At 48.4% G+C, this 16800-nt stretch overlaps 2 protein-coding genes across 3 annotated transcripts; one reads left to right on the top strand and one right to left on the bottom strand.

The window, feature by feature from the left end:
• Nucleotides 1-728: 728 nt before the first annotated feature.
• On the top strand, nucleotides 729-1008 carry LOC125345871 (U6 snRNA-associated Sm-like protein LSm5). The gene has a single exon (XM_048337917.1). The coding sequence runs from the start codon at nucleotides 729-731 to the stop codon at nucleotides 999-1001; it is 273 nt and encodes a 90-aa protein (XP_048193874.1). The 3' UTR covers nucleotides 1002-1008.
• Nucleotides 1009-1336: 328 nt separating this feature from the next.
• Nucleotides 1337-3538, bottom strand: Hilpda (hypoxia inducible lipid droplet associated). Of its 2 annotated transcripts, XM_048337915.1 has the most exons (3): nucleotides 3397-3538; nucleotides 3232-3238; nucleotides 1337-2187 (listed from the first exon to the last, which is right to left on the bottom strand). In XM_048337915.1, exon 3 carries the CDS (start codon nucleotides 2132-2134, stop codon nucleotides 1940-1942), a length of 195 nt encoding a protein of 64 aa, XP_048193872.1. In that variant the 5' UTR covers nucleotides 2135-2187; nucleotides 3232-3238; nucleotides 3397-3538; the 3' UTR covers nucleotides 1337-1939. The 2 variants fall into 2 exon arrangements, with proteins under 2 accessions (XP_048193872.1, XP_048193873.1); XM_048337916.1 differs by lacking the exon at nucleotides 3232-3238 and having other exon boundaries at nucleotides 1337-2189.
• Between the last annotated feature and the right edge of the window lie 13262 nt (nucleotides 3539-16800).

Below are 16800 nucleotides of genomic sequence, written 5' to 3'. Positions count from 1 at the left end.
CCAACCCAGTACTCCTTCCTCCTGCCCCCTCCCAAAAAAGTTTAAGTTGCAGTTGGTTGACCCCAGGATTGCAGGTTCTGTGGTACGGAGGTTCAATTCTATCAGTCTTGACCTAAACTCAGATAACTGTTTGATACAGGACGGATCTAGCCCCTACCCTCAGTCCAGAGATTAATTTTGTGTGTATGTATACCAGGACTGGTACTTGAACTCAGAGCCTCATACTCTTGCTTAGCTTTTTTTTTTTTAAACCAAAAACATCTTTATTTTATAGTCTTCAAAAAGCAAACCGTTCTTTTACCAAAGTACTCATGATTAACTTAGAAAAATGGCATAGGATACACTGCCACACCATTTCCCTTCAACAGCAAACAGTATTCTAGAATATAAACATTGAAAGATTAAAAAAAAAAATCAGGGGGGCTGGGGATATGGCCTAGTGGCAAGAGAGCTTGCCTCCCATACATGAAGCCCTAGGTTCGATTCCCCAGCACCATGTATACAGAAAATGGCCAGAAGTGGCGCTGTGGCTCAAGTGGCAGAGTGCTAGCCTTGAGCAAAAAGAAGCCAGGGACAGTGCTCAGCCCCTGAGTCCAAAGCCCAGGACCAGCAAAAAAAAAAAAAAAAAAAAAATCAGGGCTGGGAATCCAAGCCCAGGACTGGCAAAAAAAAAAAAAAAAAAAAGAAAAGAAAAAAGAAGGTTAAAAAAAATCCATTTGCTTGCCACCATGGCGGCTAATGCTACCACTAACCGGTCTCAGCTGCTGCCTCTAGAGCGCGTGGACAAATGCATAGGATCAAGAATTCACATCATGATGAAGAGTGAGAAGGAAATTGTTGGCACACTTCTAGGATTCGACAACTTTGTCAATATGGTGCTGGAAGCTATCACAGAGTTTGAAATCACACCAGAAGGAAGACGGATTACTAAATTGGATAAGATATTGCTGAATGGAAATAGTATAACCATGCTGGTTCCTGGAGAAGGACCTGAAGTATAAATGGATTTCCTTGACTTGCTTAGCTTTTTTGCTACAGCCTAGCTCTACCACTCCAGCCACACCTCTACTTCCTGCTTTTTACTGTAACTGGAGATCAGATTGCTCTGGACTGGGATCCTCAGATCTCAGCTTCTGGAATAGCTATGATTATAGGTTTGAGCTACCTGTGCCTGGCTTCAGAGTTTGATGTTTAAACAAAGCTCTAAGCACTTTCCTGCTCCAAAGTTCTAGATGTTAAACCTGAGATCTAGGAATTAAGTCCATTCCATACCATCAATTTCAAGGGCAGAAGTCAACATGACACATAGTGGAAATATATATTCAACTTTATTGTGTTAGAAAAACTCACTTAAACCACATGGTGGCCATAATGCCCATGTCCTGGGCAGACTCAGTCATTCCACTGTCCCCTCTGGGCCATTATATGCAAACATACAAATTCTGTGTTGGAGAAAGAACTTAAAAATGTAAAACAATGTGAACTACATACTGGATATTCCACCCCCATCCCCCCTCAACTCACACCTGGTACTATTTTCCAAACACAGAAAAGCTCTCACAGAAGAAACTAAACACCAAATAAACAGACCAGAAGACAACTAGAACCAAAGGAACCCTTGGCCAATGTTTAGGATGTGTGGTTGAAAATATTTCCCACTGGCTAAAGCTGAGGCACCACAAGTCCAAGTCCCCACCTCAGAGGTGACAGAGCCACACTGGCAAGGTCAGCAAAGCACAGCATTGGCAACCCACTCTCATCTCATCTGTGCATCCAACAGGCTCTTTCCAGGGCAAGGAGCATCCAAGCAGGCCCTTCCAGGCCTAGTACCAGTTTGTTCTTGGAAAATACTGGTGCCATGAGCTTGTTAGGAAATGGAACACCTGGCTGGCCATGTTGAGGTCTGTGGCCCATGGTCTGGCCGGTGCAGAGGGAGGTTTTACTGCACTCCTCTAGCTGGATGGTCTGGAAGGCCCTTGGGGGGCTCTGTGTTGGCAAGCTGACCTCTGGTGGTCCAGGAGTTCTCAGGGAGTGGGCTTGTCAGTAAGTTCTCCAGTGACTCCATCAGCCTCACAAAGATGGAAAGCAGGGTCAGCACCACTCCTAGCAGGTAGAGGTTGACCATGTATCTCATGGCTGGAAAGACTTCACAGAGCACAGTGGAGCTGCCTTCGGCTTCTGGAGGACCTCTGATTTGAGGAAAGAGAAGAGGAAGGGTTAATCAGGAGCCTTCAGGGATATGCATGCATCCAGGATCCTTCTTGTTGCACCAGAACTAAGAGATCCTCTCTGATGGCCAGGGAGACTGTTGTGGGCCAGTGAATGTTCTCCCGCAGCAGAAACCCCAAGTATGCTGGGTGCCAGTGGCTCATACCTACAAGCCTAGCTACTCAGGAAACTGAGTACTGAGGTTCACAGTTTGAAGCCAGCCCAGGCGGCAAAGTCCATGAGATATTCTGCAACTATCCAACAAAAAATCCAGAAGTGGAGCTGTGGCTCAAGTAGTAAAACATTAGACTTGAACGGAAAAGCTAGGGACAGCACGCAGGTCCTTAGTTCAGACTCACTCTCTCTCAAATTTCTCCAAGTGTATTTACACAGCAAACTCCATTTAAGAACTGCTTAAAACTTTTGACTCCTTGCCTAGGAGGGAAAGTCACACCTGTAACTCCATCACTAGAGAGGGTGGAGTGAAACCCACCTTGAGGGATGAGTTCAAGGCCGACCTGGCTAGAGAGTGAGCTCCAGAATAGCTTGGGTGACACACATATTGTTTCAAAAACAACAAAATAGAAAAGGCAAAGACTTGTCATTCTCTTGAAGGCTGCTCCTGGCAAGTGCAAGGCACAAACCCAGTACCATGGCATCTGAAGTAGAGAACAGAGTTTTGGGTTGTTTTTGTTTTTGGTTTTTTTTTTTTTGGTAAGGGGTAGAAGGGAATAGAATAAGAAACCCCCACCTAAGGCAACCTGCTAGTAGTTCTTCCCCTATCAGTCAGATCTCCCTTGACTGAAAACGTTTTCAGAGTCAAAATAACTAAGTGTGAAGTCTACAAAGCCTATCTGAATGGTTACAGTGAGCCACGGTAGAATACAGACAGGAGCCCGGCCCTTAGGCCTTGCCACAGAACACGCTAAATACTGTGGTTGGAAGGAAATGCTAAGGGTCCTTTGGAAGGGCATGGGAGAGACGCCCAGCCCCGCACTGGCAAGATCGGCCACGGGGATCCACCTTAGATCTAGGCCCGGAGAAATCAGGATCCGTGCGGACCAGAAGAGAGGCTTCGGGCGGCGCAGCCCCCGCAGCCGAACGCCAGACACGCAGCCCAGCCTGAGGGAAGGGGGGGCGGGGAGCCGAGGAATGAATCTCAGGCCTGGGAAGCCCAGGGCCTCTCACCTGGAGAGGAAGAGCCAGGAGCGGCCAGCTCACTGTCGCAGCAGGCAGGGAAGGAGACCAACGAGCAGCTGCACGGGAGCTCCAGCACGCCGGGCTCGGGACACCGGGACGCAGGCTACAGCGGCAGACACGACTAGGCCAGCCCGGCCCCGCCCCCTGCGGCGGTAGCCCCGCCCCCTGGAAGCCCCGCCCCCGCGATCTGCGCGTGCGCGCTCGAACCCGCACGCACACGCCTGGGCGCACGTCCGCAGCCACGCCCCCCGCGCGTCGGCGGTCGGGGGTTGAAAGCGGCTGCGGGTGGGTCCCGGGGGAAAAAACTGTCTGTGGCCGCGCGCGCCCTGCGGTTGAGTCACTGCGGCCGGGAACAGGACGGGGCGTGAGCGTCGGCGCTGACCGAGTTCTGCCGGAGGACGCAGAACAGCGCGTCCACCCTCATAACGCGTCGCAGAAAGCCACGCCCACAGGGACGACCCCCCCCCATCCAAGGGCTCCCGCCCCCCTGTCCTGGTAACACGAAGCTCCTCAGCCAGGCCTCCGAGAGCCCGAACCTTCGAGGCATCGGAGCTCCCCGCCCCCCCCTCACGTCTGGTCTCCCCATCGCGGGACGAACGGGACGTGGCACAGGGTGGATGGGGGGGTTCAGGCGCGCGCCCTGGGGCAGAGGCGCGCGGCTCGCCGGAGGCCCTCGCGCCCCTCGGAAGCGGGCCGCCCCCTTGCCCGGCGTGCAGCCCGTGCGTGGGCCGCGGGGAAGCACTCCCGGACCAGCGAGCCCCAGGGTCGGCCTCGCCTCACCCTAGCTAGACCCCCACCCCGGTCCCCCATCTCCACACACTCCCCGCGCCCCTTCCCGAACAGCAGCCGGTGGCTTCCGCGCCTCCTGGGCCGAAGGGTTGTGGATCAGATCTCAAAGCAGGGGTGGGAGTGGGGGGGGGGGGAGTCCCTTGAACCCCAAGACTGGCTTTGGGGCGAGCACAGGCAAGTACTGAGCTGTGTGGGAGAGAAGGTGAGAGCTCCCACTGGCAAAACAAAACAAAAAAAAGGCCCTGAACCCCTGGGGAGCTGAGGCCTGATTCCAGCCGTGACCTTTCGCCTACTTTCCAGGCTATCTGGTCTGTCCAGAAGGAAGGAAGTGAGGAAGATGGGGAAAGAAGAAAGCTGGGGCTAGAGGCGCCTTGAGGGGCAGGCAGGCAGACACTTGGAAACTAACTTCTTAGCCCACAAAAGTTGTTGGTTCATCATCTTATCAGTCTGTGCCTTTGAATCCAGCAGTGAACCATCCTTACAGATAGTCTCATGGGTGAGGAAGTATACACTGTCATCGCAGTTACCAGCACTGATCATAGAAGTTGAAGAGTAGAAGCGCTGGACGCTGACGGCTCTTAGCTGTAATCCTAGCTATTCAAGAGGCTGGGATCTGAGGATAAGCCAGCATGGGCAGTCCAGGCGCTTATCTCTAATTAGGGGGAAGGGGAAAGGCAGAAATGGAGGTGTGCCTCAAGTAGTAAAGTACCAGTCTTGGGTGACCCAAGTACAGGCACTAAATAAATGATAGATCTCATGGGTATGGCATGGGAAGGGTTGTGTTAAAACAGACACACAAAACAACGTACACAGAGATGTCAGCTACTATTAGGATGGCAATACTAAAGGAAAACAAGTGTTGTTGAGGATGTAGAGAAAACGCACTCATGACTGCTGGAAGTACAAAATGGAGCATTTACTTTAGCAAACAGTTTGCCATTCCTTGAGAAGATTTAACACAGAGTTCTCATATCATCAGCAGTCTTACTCCTGAGAACATCCACAAGAGAACTGAAAACATCTGTTCACACATATAACCTTTGCCCAAAGGTTCACAGCCTTTGGTTGTAAGGCCTGGGCGCTGTCCCTGAGCTCCTTTTGCTCAAGGCTACTGCTCTATAGCTTTGAGCCACAGTGCTACTTCCGGCTTCCTGGTGGTCAATTGGCGATGAGTCTCACAGACTTTCCTGCCTGGGTTGGCTTGGAACTTCAGTCCTCTGACCTCAGCCTCCTGAGTAGCTAGGATTATAGGTATGAGCCACAGGTGCCCAGCTATACAGCCTTATTTTTTTTATAGCACAAAAAGGAACACTGTAGATGTCCATCAATTTGTGAAAGGATAACCAAAATGTCTCACAATGGAGTATTTTTCAGCCATAAGAATTGAAGCAATGCCAGGTGCCCATAGCTCATGCCTGTAATCCTTAACTACTCAGGAGGCTTATCATCTGAGGGTTACAATTTGAAGCCAGCCCAATGAATGAAAGTCTGAGATTATCTTCAATTAACCACCAAAACTCAGGAAGTGAGCTGTGGTTTACGAGGGTAGAGTGCTAGCCTTGAACAAAAAAAGTTCAGGGATAATGTCCAGGCACTGAGTTCAAGCCCCAGGACACACACACACACACACACACACACACACACGCACACACACACACACACACACACACAGAGCTGGATTAGAAGCATGACTCAAGGAGTAACATGACAGCCAGGAACAAGGAAGCTTAGCAAGAGCACGAGGCTTTTGAGTTCAAACCCAGGTTGCCATCACCCAAAAATAAAGAGTAAAGTCATTTTCTTTTTCTTTTTTGCCAGTCCTGGGGGCTTGAACTCAGGGCTTGGGCATTGTTCCTGAGCTTCTTTTGCTCAAGGCTAGCACTCTACCACTTGAGCCACAGTGCCACTTCTGGCTTTTTCTGTGTATTTGGTCCTGAGGAATTGAACCCAGGGCTTTGTGCATGCTAGGCAAGCACTCTATCACTAAGCCATGTTACCAGCCCTAAAGTCATTATTTTTCAAAATTAAAGACATCTTCAGATAAACACCACCACAAGCCCTTACTTAGAAATTTCTGAAGTATATACTTAAGAGATAAATAACTTGAACCCAAAAGGAATCATGAGAGGCGAGAAGAAATGGAAAGTAAATATTTATAAAACACATGAGCCACTTCTATAAACAAATTATGAACACTCAAAACTATTTTAATAATAATGATTAATTTGGGAAAATAAAAACAGGATGAACTTGAAAAATTGGTAAACATTTACGATAGGAACAGGGAACAGAGATAAAGTTGAGCCAGACCTTTTATTGAAGAGGAAAGTAGATCCTTTTAGGCTTTATATATCTTCATATTAAAATGTACTCTTCCTTCCCTTTCTAAGTAATTCAGTGCCAACCATTCAGAAGAAGAGAGCAAGGTTTCAACTGAATATGAAGGTATAAACTTGTAGTCACAACTGCTCAGGAAGCTGACACGATAATCATATGAGCCTAGGAATCCAGGACCAGCCTGGCTACTTAGAACCCTGTCTCAAAAGCAACAACAAAAATCAAACATTTTCTGGAATGAGCAGGAGAAGGGTGCATGACTCAGATGAGGATAATACAATGTCTTCACTGCTAGATCCTTAGTGTTTGGAAACATGTTCAGTAAATATTTGGTGGATGGATGGATGGATGAATGGCTTCTGCACATCCTTTTGATCCTGAGCAAAGGTCACGGTCAGGGAGGCCTACCTCCACAGCCTAGATAAAGCAGTACCTGACACCTGCTCCAGCTCCCTTACTCTGCTTCATTTCCCTTCATAGGCTCTGCACCACAATCCCCACCTTATGCTTACTTGTTGATTATGTATTCCCCCACTAGTATCTAGCTAGAAAGGAGGACTAGCATGAAGACCTGGACAGTATGGAGAAGTACTAAATCCAGAGCAGAGCCTAGAAAACAATAGGTGCTCAACATATCTGTACTAAGTGCATCACTTGTCTCTGGATGATTTCTTGCATTTTTGGAAGAAAAAGAATGCAACAGCTTTGAATGACTAATTCTGTGAATTCTTTAGGTACAGTATTTTAAGAGTCATCTCTGGGTAATGTGATATACTTTTTCCTCTCAAATGGTCTCCCCTGGGCACCTGGTACTTTTAAAATCAGAGAAAAGTAGCAAAATTTAACATTTGTAAGCTTACTGCTTAAGCAACATTGTGACCACGTGTATATAGAGAAGAAAAATAAAGGGAGTTGAGATGGGGAAATTGGATGACTCAAGGTCCACTGCAATCCTAGCTACTCAAGAACTGACATCTGTGGATTCAGGTTAGAAGCCAGCGGGGGCAGGCAAGTTTGTGAGACTCTATTTCTCCATTTAGCCAGCAAAAAGCCAAATGTAGAGCTGTAGCTTAAGTGGTAGAGCATCACCCTTGATCAAAAAAGCCAAGGGACAGCACCTGGCCCTGAGTTCAAGCCCCAGTACCTCCTCCCCGCCCCCCACCCCAATACCTTGGGGCCAAGTCTGAGGGTGTAGCTGGGTAATAGAGGTTCTCCTGGCATGTGTGAGGACCGCATCAATCCCCAGAACTGCAAAAATCAAACATGTTGGGGAAGTGAGAGGGCTGCTAGTATAGGGAGAACCAGGGAAGAGGTCCACAGCCAATGGGGCAGCATGGAAAGATGGACAAAGGCCATTCAACACAAACAGACCCTGCCTGGGCCAGAGGCCTGGGCATCATTCAGGAACCAGAATCCTGCTGGCAGGGCAAGTGAGTTCGTAGCTGATTTGGGGGTACTTGGTCTGCTTTGGGGTGCTTGGTCCTTTGAACAGGAACAATCTCCCAGTTATTGCCCCCCCCCAAAAAAAAGGCACCCTCTGCTCAGGTCCTACATAGGAGTAGGGTCCTGTTTTCTGTTGCCCTAGATGCAGAAGGGCTTCCAGAAGAGACAGTCCCAAAAGTCAGGGTGATAGCTCTTGCCTCCTCCAGAAGATGGCCACACCACACCACACCTGGGGCTGTTTCCTGAAGTTCCCAGGAGCCCCAAAGCTCAAGGCCAGCAAGTAGGCAGACTCTGCGGGACACGAGTCAGCCTACCTGCTCCCAGGTGCTTCCTGATGCATTGGAGGGACATGTGGCTGGCAAAAGGAAATGAGTGGGCAGGAAGGAGGGGAAAGGTCCTCTCCGAGTCAGCCTCCACCGCCCCCATGAGATCAGCAAGCCTGGGCTGGGCTGGGCTGCCAGGGTCATAGTGGCCCAGCCTTTCCCAAAAGCTAGGAAGAACAGAGTTCTCATTTTGGTCACAAGCAGGTCAAGGGCTGAACAGCCAACTCCTATGCTTCTCTGAAGCAGTGACTATCCTATCTTTAGTAATTTTTGCTTTTAAACAGTTTTTTCAAGTAAGAAGTTTGTGTCTGGGTCTGGATGACACGCTCTGGTAATGGGCTTGACCACAGGGCTCTATTGATCAAGGCTGGTGCTCTACCAATTGAACCACACCTCCACTTTTGGTTTTTTGGTTTATTAGAGGTAAGAGTCTGATGGACTTTCCTGCCCAGACTGGCTTTGAACCTTGATCCTCAGATCTCAGCCTCCTGAGTAGCTAGGATTACAGGTGTGAGCCACATATACCTGGTTGAGGTTGATCTTTTGTATTAGGAAACTCAGGTTGGGGGGTTGGGGAGGGGAGAGGATGGGTTCCAGGCCTGGCCTGAAACATGAAGGCCTAATGTCATGCTACTATGTGGACATTAAATAGCAAGCTCAAGTCTAGCCTTCTAACACCACCCACTAGCCTTCTGTCTGGCACGACTCAGAACTGCAAAGGTTTAAACAGAATAGCCAAATCCTGCTTTAGATACGGAGATGGTCAGGATTCTGAGGGCCAACCCTCAGGTCAAGAGCAGATACCATCTTTTCCATCTCTCTCTACACTGACCTCTCCAAGAGCAGCAGTGAGACATCTGTAGGCCTCTCAGAGTCAGAATGGCTCCACCTTCCTTGGTCCCCCCACCTTTGACCCACAGCCCTTGGTTACAAGGCCTGCCTAAGGCTAGGACTTTCTTATCAGCTTTGTTGGAATCCAGAGCAAGACTCAAACCAGTACTGCCACCTAGAAAGGATTCAGCCTGGGATCACGCAGGGGTTAAGGAGGTGTGTGCTGATGTTTCAAAATCAGGGAGGAATGTGGGGCTTAGAATTTTCAGTATGCAAGTGTCTTTACATACCCTTACACACAACGCACAGGGGCTTGACAAGATGGGTGCTGATACCGCACACCAGTAATCCTAGCTACTCAGGAAACTGAGATGTGAGGATCTCAGGGAAGCTAGCCCAGACAAAAAAGTCCTTAAGACTCCATTTCCAATTAACTGGCAGGGGCTGGGAATATGGCCTAGTGGCAAGAGTGCTTGCCTCCAATTAACTGGCAAAAGGCTGGACTAGAGATGTGGCTCAAGTGGAGCTTCAGCAGTGAGTGAAAAAGCCAAGCAAGAACACAGAGCCCTGAGTTCACATATGCAGAAGCCAGTCAGTACAAACAGATTCCACCTGAGCCAGAGGTCCGACGAGAGACTGGGCACTCAGGAACCAGAATCCTGCTGGTTGGGTGGGTGGGTTTGCAGATGACTTGGGGGTACTTGGTCTAATCTCCAGTTACCCCCCAAAACCTTCGTCTTAGCACAAAAAGAATGGTTAAGGAAGAAAAAAATGGGGAGGAGGGAAGGTGGGAGAAAAGTAAGGGAGGAGGTAACAAATTTGATAGGAAATGTAGTTATGCCTTATGTAGGAAACTGTAACCCCTCTGTACATCACTTTGACAATAAAAAAATAAATAAAAGTTTAGGAAAAAAATATATTTTATGCCGAACAGAGTCTCAATGGATTGCTGAGGGTGACCTTGAACTCTTGTGCTCAAGTAATTTTTCTCCCTCAGCCTTCCAAGTAACTAGGACTACAGGTATGCCAACATGCTCACTACAACTTTTTACTTTATTCATAACTTTCCAAATGACTGTCCATGAACAATATCTGAATCTATTGGGCACTGTGCATCTTCAATTTTGGAATCGGATTGGACACTGCTACATCCATGACCCCTGACACTAATTTTCATGATGAAAAACCCAGTTTTACAGGCAATATGATGTTGTTGGAGGGAAATTAGCACCATCTACTGTAGAAATGGTGAACTACCATAAATTAGAATTTCACAGGATGCCATACAGACTCTGGGTTGTTGTGGTGCTGGGGGGAGTGAAGGGGAATTCAAATAGCCTGCAGAATCCCGAGTTTTGGTGAAGAGTTTGAGAACTGTGGTATTAGGTCATCTTGTCAATGTACTTATCCTTTGTGCCCCTTGTTTTGCCCAACTGTATCATTGGATTAAATACCCAACTTGATGGGATTGTAATGGGGTTTAAAGGAAAATGTGTGTGTAATGCTACTCATTTCATCTAGGGAAGGTTAACTAAAATACTTATGACTGGGCATGAAAGAAAAGCCACTGCTTTTTTAAGCCTCTAGGAAAATATTTTCTAAAGTTTTTATCTTGGATGCATAAATTTCACTGGGTTTGAACTCAGGGCCTTGAGGTTTCTAGGCTGCTGCTCTACCATTTGAACAATACTTCCAATCTCCAGACCCTAGATTTTTTTATCAGTCCTGAAGCTTGAACTCAGGGCCTGAGCACTATCCCTGAGCTTCTTTTGCTCAAGGCTAGCAGTCTACCATTTGAGCCATGGGTTCACTTCCAGCCTTTTCTGTTTATGTGGTACTAAGGAATTGAACCCAGGGCTTCATGCATGCTAGGCAAGTACTCTAACACTAAGCCACATTTGTAGCCCCCAGAATTCTTTTTTGTCAGTCATGGGCCTTGAACTCGGGGCCTGGGAACTGTCCCTGAGCTCTTCTGCTCAAGGCTAGCACTCTACCACTTTGAGTCACAGCACCACTTCTAGTTTTCTGGTGGTTAATTGGAGATAAGATTCTCACAGACTTTCCTGTCCAGGCTGGCTTTGAACTGCGGTTCTCAAATCTCAGCCTCCTGAATAGCTAGGATTATAGGAATGAGCCACTGGTACCTGGCCAGACCCCAGAAATTTTAATGTATAGCCAGAGTAAGACTTATTGACCTAGAACATTGTAAATAAGATATTTTAAGAATAAGATAGGGGCTGGGAATATGGCCTAGTGGTAAAGTGCTTGCCTCATATACATGAAGCCCTGGGTTCAATTCCTCAGCACCACATATATAGAAAAAGCCGGGATTGGCGCTATGGCTCAAGTGGTAGAATGCTACCCTTGAGTAAAAAGAAGACAGGATAGTGCTCAGGCCCTGAGTTCAAGCCCCAGGACTGGCAAACAAAACAAAACAAAACCAGAATAAAGTATTTGGTCTCTCTCTGGAGAGAGCCCACATTCTGTTATAGTTTGCCTCTCTCTTCCTGCTTGTCTACCTGTCTGCTTGTCTGATTTCTTGCTTACATAGTAAAGCTCTGTCAAATTTTCTTACCATTAAAAACAAGAATAAAATACCTGCATTGTGGGTAGGTACTAGAAGGTCTGGGCTCTAAACTTCTTTCCCATTTTCTGGGTGTGTGATCTTGGGGAAATTACCTGCTTTCTGTAAATCCAGCACAGTTGAGGACCACAGTCCTCTGTCAGTCTGTGCCCATAAGTGAGACTTGCTTGCTCACAGTGGTGAAGAAGGGGCAGGGGTTTACCCGGAGCCCCTTTCCATGGGATGAAGACAAGTCAGCCTACAGATGGACTCCCTGCAATACCAAAAAGGCCCAGAAGGGGGAAGCCTTGTCTCACCCCATCTATGGAATTGCGGATAGCCACCCAAACCAATTAGATTTTTATTTATTTATTTATTTATTTATTTATTTTTAGGCTAGCCCGGGAAGAAAAGTCTCCTAGAGACTAAAAAACTGGAAGTGGTACTATGGCTCAAGTGGTAGAGCGCTAGCCTACCAAAGAGGCTCTGGGACAGAGCCCAGGCCCTGAGTTCAAGTCCCACAACCAACCCTCCCACCACCACCCCACAAAAAGGGTTAAAACATAATAATTTAAAAACATTGTTAAGCTGGGCTCGAGTGACTCACACCTGTAATTATAATTACTCAGGAGGCTGAGACCTGGATGATCTCAGTTTAAAGCCAGCTGAGGCAGAAAAGCCTGTGAGACTCTTATCTCCATTAACCAGCAAAATGCTGGACTGGAGGCATGGTTCAAGTGATTGATCACCAGCAGTGAGTAAATGAGATGAACAAGAGTGCAAAGCCCTAAGTTCAAGCCCTAGTACTGGTGTGTACACAGACACACAGACACACAGACACACAGACACACACACACACACACACACACACACACACACACACACACACACACCCCACAGACAGAGATCATCTGGAAGGCAGATGATTGTTGTCAGAATTGTGCCAAGCCTTCCCCATCTGGAGTTGTCTGGCCCACCTCTACTGTGGAGGGGGTGCAGGTTTTGATTCCCCCAGAGCTGCCTTTCTGCTGCTTGATGCACTAGCTAGCCCTCCCCAGAGGCCCTTGGGTGAGATGCAGTAGCACCTATGGGAGGATAGGCGGCTCGGTGGAGATAGCTCTGGGCTTCAGGTAACCAAGAGAGGCCACGGCCTGTGCAGGGCCTGGGAATCAGCCAGAAGGACACATCTCCAGTCACACACACCGTAAACACCGAGCCGGGGCCTGAGCTGGATGAGGGAAGAGGAAATGGACAGGGGACAGGAGCACCTCTGACGGGTGGGCAGCAAGGAGATAGAAAAGCTGTGGGGAACAAGTGTGTGTGTTGGGGGGGGGGGTGTCTCAAAGCCTTGGAGTGGGGTAGGAAGGTGCCCCTTTCAAACATCTGGAGATGCCCAGGGGCTGGACGGTCAAGTAGGAGCGAGGTCTGGGAGTAGATGGAGGCTTGGGAGAGTGAGCAGGCCCAGAAAGACTTCCCTTGGGATCCAAACATCCAGGCCTTCACCCCAGGAGGTTCACCTCTGCCCTTTGTCCTCTGTTGAAAATTACAGCAGCCTGCTTTGCCCTCGGTGACCTCGCAGGAGGCAGGAGATGGCAGGGCTGTAGGCAAGTGAGGAGGAAGGCTGATGGCTCTTTTTAAACCTAAGACCCAATTGCGCTTCCAAACCTAAACTAGAACACCTTCCCCTTCCTGCCCTCCAGCACCTCAGGGACTAGAAAGGCCACATCAGGAACTCCTTAGGGTTGAACCATGCCCTACTGCCCCAGACCCAGCAGCACCACTCTCATTCACTCTGGTTTCCAAACCCTAGGCAAGAGGCAGGAGTGGGCCGGGGTGAAGGCCAGGGATAGTTGTGGCTCTGATAATGCCAGGGCCTCCCAGGCAAGAGAAAAGTACAGTCTGCACATTGCTTACATTTTTTCCTATGAGACCAGGCTGAGAAATGGTGGAAAATAAGCAAGGGAGAACAAGCCTATTGCTCATGCCTTGTAACCATAGCTACTCACGAGGCTGAGATCTGTGGTTCACATTTCAAAGCCCTCTAAGACAGAAAAGTCTGTGAGGCTCTTATCTGCAATTTGCCAGCAAAAGCAAAACGTGGAGGTGTGACTCAAGTAGTAGATTGCTAGCCTTGAGCGTAAAAGCTCAAGGATACAACCCAAGCCCTGAGTTCAAGCCCAGGAAAGCCAGAGAGAGAGAGAGAGAGAGAGAGAGAGAGAGAGAGAGAGAGAGAGAGAGAGGAGAGAGAGAGAGAGAGAGAAGAGAAGGGAGGAAGGAAGGAAGGAAGGAAAAAAGAGAAAGAAAGGGGAAGGAAGAGGAAGGAAGAAAGGCAAGAAAGAAAATGCAAGGGAGAGTGGGCATATTGTCCTCAAATAAAGGCTCTTGGTCCCCTCTGTCTTCCTGGGTGTCCAGAGGGTCCCATGCATAGGATGTTGTCTGTAGTCGTGGGTAGAAGCAACATCTAGGGCTTGGCCTAGATGCTTCTTGCACAGTGGTCCCCACTGCTATACCAGCTCCATAGAACCCAAGTTCATCCCCACTAGTGATGGAAAGGTATGCCCAGTAGGACAAAGTGTGGAAGAGCTTGCAGACTGTTTAGGCTCAGAGCCCAGGGCTGGGACAAGAAGGGATGGAGAGCCATGGAGCTGGGACTGGACCCTTACTGCTTCCGTGGACTCTTGCCACTTGAATGTGACATTGGTCTGCAGGTTTGGGGATCTGCCTCCTGCATGGCCCTCTGATCTCTACCCTCTGACCCCCTTCTCACTTGGCCTGGCCCATCTCTCTCTGTTTCCCTCTTTCTCTGTCTCTCTCTCTCTCTCTCTCTGTCTCTCTCTCTCTCTGTCCCCCCCCCCCCAAGACCAGGACTTGAACTCTATCCCTGATGCCTTTTGTTCATGGACTAGTGCTTTACCAACTGAGGCACATCTCTAACCCCCTGCCTACCTCTCAATGTCTGGCATGTCTTTGCCTTTTCCATGTTAATCTATCAGTTTCCCTCAATCCCATCCCCTGAGCTTTTTGACTCAAGGCTTGCACTCTACTATTTGAGCCGCAGCTCCACTTCTAGCCTTTTGGTGACTAATTGCAAGAAAAAGTCTCATAGAGTTTCCTTCCTGGGCTGGCTTCAAACCTTGATTCTCATATCTCAGCCTCCTGAGTAGCTAGAATTACAGTCTGGCCTAAAACACCTTCTCTTACTCTCTTTTCCTCTGCCTGCTCTGTTCTGATGATGTTCCAGGATACTTCACCTTGAGAATCCTAAGTGGAGAATGCAGCGAGGTGACACCTATCTGTCAAACAGACCTGAAGGAACTGCAGCTGTGTGAAAACCTCCCAGGGATCTTAACTGCTTTTCAGACTTGCATGGATCGGCCTTTGCCCTGAGCTTCCAGAGTTCTTCCTGCATAGCACCAGTGAGCATCTTCTCCCCATTTTCCCAGCTCAGGACATGGCTGAACAGCACTTCCCGCACTTCCTGGCTTCCTCATTGGCTATGGCTTGTCACCTCCAGCCGGAAGCTGCGCTATTCCTATCATCCGACGTTCTCTTCTTCACTGATGCTCCATACCAGCTGTGCATTGTGTTGTATAAAACATGATTCCATTTCCTATAGCTTCTCCATTTCTTGTTTGTATACGTGCGTGCGTGCATGTGTGTGTGTCCTTTCAAATAAGGAGACAAGGTGTTCTAGAGTAGGACAGCTGGTCCAGGTTGGAGGAAGTTTGGTGATGGTTCTGAATGTCCCACTGGCTCCTGGTCATGCATGAGGAGCAAGAGGTTACTGTAGGGCAAGATCAGGGCCTCGGCAGCAGGACTAGCTTCTGGTGTGGGCCTCGGTCGCTTCCTGTGTCACAGAGATGACACCACCACCTGCCTGCCTCACCCCCATCCAGGCTGCACCCAGAAACCTGCAAGCTCACTCCACCACAGAGCTCCAGAAATGTTCCCTTCTTAGAACATTCTCTCCAGGCTTACTCACTTCCAAATCATAACTCTTCTTCAACACTCTAGTCCTTCCTCTATGAAATCTTCCGGACACTCCAGATGATGGTAATGTGAGTTGCTTCTCTCTCTCTTCCTTCTTTCTTTTTCTCTCTTTCTTTCCTCCCCCACTCCCTTCCTCCTTCCTTCCATTTCTCTCCCTCCCTTATTTCCTTCCTTCCTCTCTTCCTTCCCTTTTATTCTTTCCCTCCCTCCTTCAGTCTTCTTCCTTCTTTCTTTCTTTCCATCTTTCCTTCCTCCTCTCTCTTCTTTCCTTCCTTCCTCCCTTCCCTCACTTCCTCCCCCTCCCTCTTTCTTTCTTTTCCTTTTGTGCCAGTACTGGGGGGCTTGAACTCAGGGTCTCCAATTCCTGCTTGGCTCTTTCTACTCAAGGCTGGAGCCATAGCTCCACACACCTAAGAGTCTCTCAAATTTGTCGACCCAGGCTGTTTTTTGAATTATGATCCTCAGGGGCAAGCCTCCTGAGTAACTATGTTACAGGTGTGAGCCACTAGTGCCTGGCTTTTGCTTTCAATTTTTATAGTAAGCGTGTGATTTTGATATCAAGATTTTCCAGTCACCTGACATTTTGAGCTGCTTAAGGTTTTGTTGGGTTTTTGTTGTTGTTGTTGTTGTTGTTGTTGTTTTGTGGATGGCTACCCTGTTCATCTCAGGCTGTTCACTAGTATCCTGTCTTCTACCCACTAGATGCTAGCAGAAGCCTCCATTGTAGCAACCAGAAGTGTCCACAGACATCGCCAAATGAACCCTGAGGGAATAAACTTGCCCCCTGGTTGAGAATCACAACTTCTAAAAAATGGTTATTTAGCTTTTATTGTTTCACTTTCCTGGCTGGATTCTTTTATATGTCCTCATGTGACTATTCAGTATTATATGTGTCATGTGCTCCATTATTATCTGTTAAACAAATCATACAGCCTTTCAAGCATTAGAAGTCAAAAGCAGGCTGGCCTGGCCAGGGCCGCAGCCCAGACTCGGTTCTAAAGGCAAACACCACTTGGTCAAGCCTGCCACACGCAGGTGGCCAATGAGGTTACAACACTTACAGAGCATGCCAGGTCACACGCAGGTGGCCAATGGAGTTACAATCTGTCTCATAGT

Source organism: Perognathus longimembris, chromosome 2 (genome assembly GCF_023159225.1).
Source record: "Perognathus longimembris pacificus isolate PPM17 chromosome 2, ASM2315922v1, whole genome shotgun sequence".
Classification (NCBI taxonomy): Eukaryota; Metazoa; Chordata; class Mammalia; order Rodentia; family Heteromyidae; genus Perognathus; species Perognathus longimembris.
The sequence above is the reverse complement of the archived record's forward strand: the minus strand, read 5'-3'. Positions and strand labels throughout refer to the sequence as shown.